The sequence below is a fragment of the Terrapene carolina genome, unplaced genomic scaffold (assembly GCF_002925995.2).
Source record: "Terrapene carolina triunguis isolate 2854851 unplaced genomic scaffold, T_m_triunguis-2.0 Scaffold50870, whole genome shotgun sequence".
NCBI classification, from domain to species: Eukaryota; Metazoa; Chordata; order Testudines; family Emydidae; genus Terrapene; species Terrapene triunguis.
The window spans coordinates 42,499-46,000 of NW_020715221.1; the positions used below are offsets into that span (position 1 = coordinate 42,499).

The window sequence follows — 3,502 nt, forward strand, 5'->3', positions numbered from 1 at the left end:
CCATCACCGAGAACCCAGGGGCCCTCTTTATATATACAGATAGCTGGGCAGTCTACAAAGGCATGACGCAATGGATGGCCGTCTGGCATGTGGCTGGCTGGAAGGTACATGACAGATCCCTTTGGGGGTATGACATGTGGCCTGCAGTCTGGGATGCCTGTAGTCAGAGGCCCGTTGCTGTTCATCATGTAGACGCCCACCTGATAGGGGAAGCAGACGAGGCCCAGTTCAACAGAGAGGTAGATGACATGGTCACAGTCTATGCAGTAGCTGCCCCCGGCCTGGCCGAGTGGATACACCAAAAGAGCAGTCACCTGAGGGGTGGGGGTGGGAAGGCAATGCAATGGGCCACCGATCGTGGGTTGCAGACTATGATCGGTGCGCAGCGGGACGCTCGTCAGCACTGCCCCCAGTGTACGAGGCTCTCCCCCCAGCACTTGAAAACAGAGAAGGGGTACTTGAAGCGAGGCCAAAGACCTGGGGAGGTATGGCAGGTGGACTACATCGGCCTGCTGCCTGAAAGTCAGCGGCATAAGTACTCGCTGACTGCAGTAGACACGTATTCTGGCCTGCTCTTTGTATACCCGTGCGCAAGTGCTACACAGGAGCAGACTATAAAGGGGTTAGAAGAACTTATCCGCTATTACGGATCCCCCCTTGAAGTGCAGAGTGATCAGGGAACCCATTTCACGGGGATGGAAGTAAGAGAATGGGCTAGGGGGTGAGGAATCGTGCAGGTGTTTCACATCACATACCACCCGCTGGGCGCTGGGCTCATTGAGCGCATGAACGGTTTGCTTAAAGAGCAGCTACGCAAACTATCCCCCACTGAATCCCTGGCCGGATGGAGTCGTAACCTCCGCCAGGCTGCAGCCGCGCTCAATGACTGTCCGCTGTATGGCTCCACCCCGTATGCCAGGTTTAAGGGGGAGGTCATCGAGCAGCCCCGTGTGCTGCGAGTGCAGCGTTTGCACCCGCAAGCCCACCTCCCCATTCAGGCCACCCCGGGAAGTGCTGGTCTTGATCTACGGGTCCCTCAAGAGAGTTTCACCCTGCAGCCTAATAGCCGAAACCTCGTGAGTATTGGCTTAGCCATTGGGCTCCCACAAGGCTATTATGGGCACATTGCCCCACTCAGTAGCCTGGCCCTCAAGGGCATAGATGTGGTGGCGGGAGTGATCGACGCTGACTACACGGGGGAGGTTAAGGTGCTTTTGGTGCACAATGGCCCCCAGGCAATAACCCTCTCCCAAGGTGAGCGGGTTGCACAGCTGATTTGCAAGCACATTGGATTGCCTGATGTGCAGGAAGTGGAGGCGCTTATGCCCACTACTCGAGCAGGGGGGTTCGGCTCGACTGGGCGTGCAGTTTGGGTCCATGACCCCACCAAGCATAACCCGCTTAAAGGGGAAATCCTAGCCGATGGCCCCGGGGATACTCACCTCGTGTTGCTAAAAGGGGAAGACACCCCAATTTATGTGCCCTCTAAGCGTCTTTCTTCCAGGCGACCATGACCGGTGCACTGCAGTTTGCACAACCCCGTGGAGCACTCCGGGCGCGCCACCCGAAGACCAAAACCTGTGTGATGTTCCTGCGACATGCGCTCTACAGCCTAATCCTTGAACTAGGTTTGATTGCGACTGGTGCCCAAGCCACATGGCACCACAATTCCACTGTCCAGTGGATGCAGTCAATGGCACTAGCAGGTAACAGGTCGGACTGCTGGTACTGCGCACACGCCCCCCCAATTGGCAAGCACTGGCATCCCGTGGGCTGCAGTGCCGTGGAATGAATCCTGGGCCCTTAACGATACCACCTTTCTCACCAAGTATAATGAAACACCCCCCTACCAGCGCCAAGGGACACCGGTGGTGGTATTGGGGAATGCGCATTTGTGTGTGCAGCGATTTCCAGCAATGGACGCTGTTCGTCCTGTTGGAGAACTTCCCCTGTCCTCGTGTGCAGTAGTAGTAGAATACTTGCCAGGCACCAGGCAATTTAATGTCACCGCCAGCCTACCGGGATTGTACAGTGAGTGGATGGCTGGGGAGACGTGGGTCTCAAGTGACAATTGTTCCGGTTCTTCTGGAACTAATTTGACCTATTCGAATGGCACCACCCTCTGCCATCGGTGGTGGCGTTGGGGCGAGTGGGGACTACATACCCGTGGGTTTTTGTACTATTTCAACACCAGCACGCCTGTATGGAAAACGCCCCTTAATACGATTAGACGCGGGCATATCCCACGCACCCATTATTGGCCTCAATGTAACCAGAGCTCCGACAGCTGGTGTCGCAACACCTCAGGCAGCATATGGCTCCCCACAGCAGGGTTGCTAGGGTTGTACTGGCTATGTGGCCACTGGGCGTATAAAACCCTACCCAACCAATGGTACGGACGGTGCACACTGGGACGGCTTCTCCCCTATTCGTATGGAATGCACACTATGCACGCTTATGCAGTGCACAATTATATATTGGTGACACGTTCACGACGGAGCACAAACCCCATTGTGCAGAGACCCACAGGCTTTCATCAATTCGTCCGTGCTTTTCTCCCCGGGCTAGGGGTGGCCGAATTAGAGCGTGCTATTGTAAATATTTCAGCCACGTTAGAGATTATAGAAAATGATACCATAGATGCAATCCACGCTATGCAATTAGAGGTAACTTCTCTATCGCAAGTAGTATTGCAAAATCGCATGGCGCTGGATTATTTACTAGCTGCCCAAGGTGGTGTTTGTGCCTTGATTAATGAAAGTTGTTGTTTTTATTCAAATCAGGATAAGCGCATTGAAACTGATGTTCACAATATGATGGACCACTTGAAAGTGTTACATGATGTAGGCTCTGAGGCCTCTGCATGGAATGACTCTTGGCAATGGCTAACTTCCTGGCTTCCGGATCTCGGCGCCTGGGGGAGACGCATTGGACTCCTGTTATTAATGGGACTACTGGGATTTGTATGTGTATTTGTGCTCCTACAATGCTGCATAAACTGCTTCTCCACCCTCCTGCCCCGGATGGCAACACCCAAACCGGTGCGCGCGCTCACCGTGCGCTGGTGGCAGTGACTAAACTAACACACCTCAGTCCGCCAAGGGGTGGAGTGTAGGGGACAGGTTGCGGAAGCTTGGCGAGGAGCTAAGTAGCGGACCGAGTATGTGACTGAATGCAGGCGGAAGCAGTTGAAGGCCATGCAATGAACTTTGTTCGGCAGACCCTGCCAAAATGTAGTTTAGTATAGTTCAGCATGTTTTTGTCTGTAAACAAGTTAGCTTATATGAGTACGATTTATGAATGAAATGAATGTAGCCAGCTGTTGACCCCATGTAACCTTGAGATAAGCGCGGGGGGATATAGCATTGCAGCGGACTCCCTTCAGTGGAGTCCTGCCTGGCCAGCTGTCCCGGACGGTCAGAATCCCCCGCAGCCCCTCCGCGCGCCTCAGGGACTCCCCGCACCGCTTGGAGCGTAAGTTCTTCCTTCAGTAAAGCCTTGC

General features: G+C 54.2%; 1 protein-coding gene across 1 annotated transcript; it reads left to right on the forward strand.

The window, feature by feature from the left end:
- Window positions 1-785: 785 nt before the first annotated feature.
- LOC113405786 (deoxyuridine 5'-triphosphate nucleotidohydrolase-like) lies at window positions 786-1,514 on the forward strand. Its single transcript, XM_026647042.1, has one exon. It carries the CDS (start codon window positions 786-788, stop codon window positions 1,512-1,514), a length of 729 nt encoding a protein of 242 aa, XP_026502827.1.
- Window positions 1,515-3,502: the final 1,988 nt, after the last annotated feature.

Coding starts and splice junctions, on each gene's coding strand:
- LOC113405786 (XM_026647042.1), top strand. CDS start 786: ATGAACGGTTTGCTTAAAGAGCAGCTACGCAAACTATCCCCCACTGAA.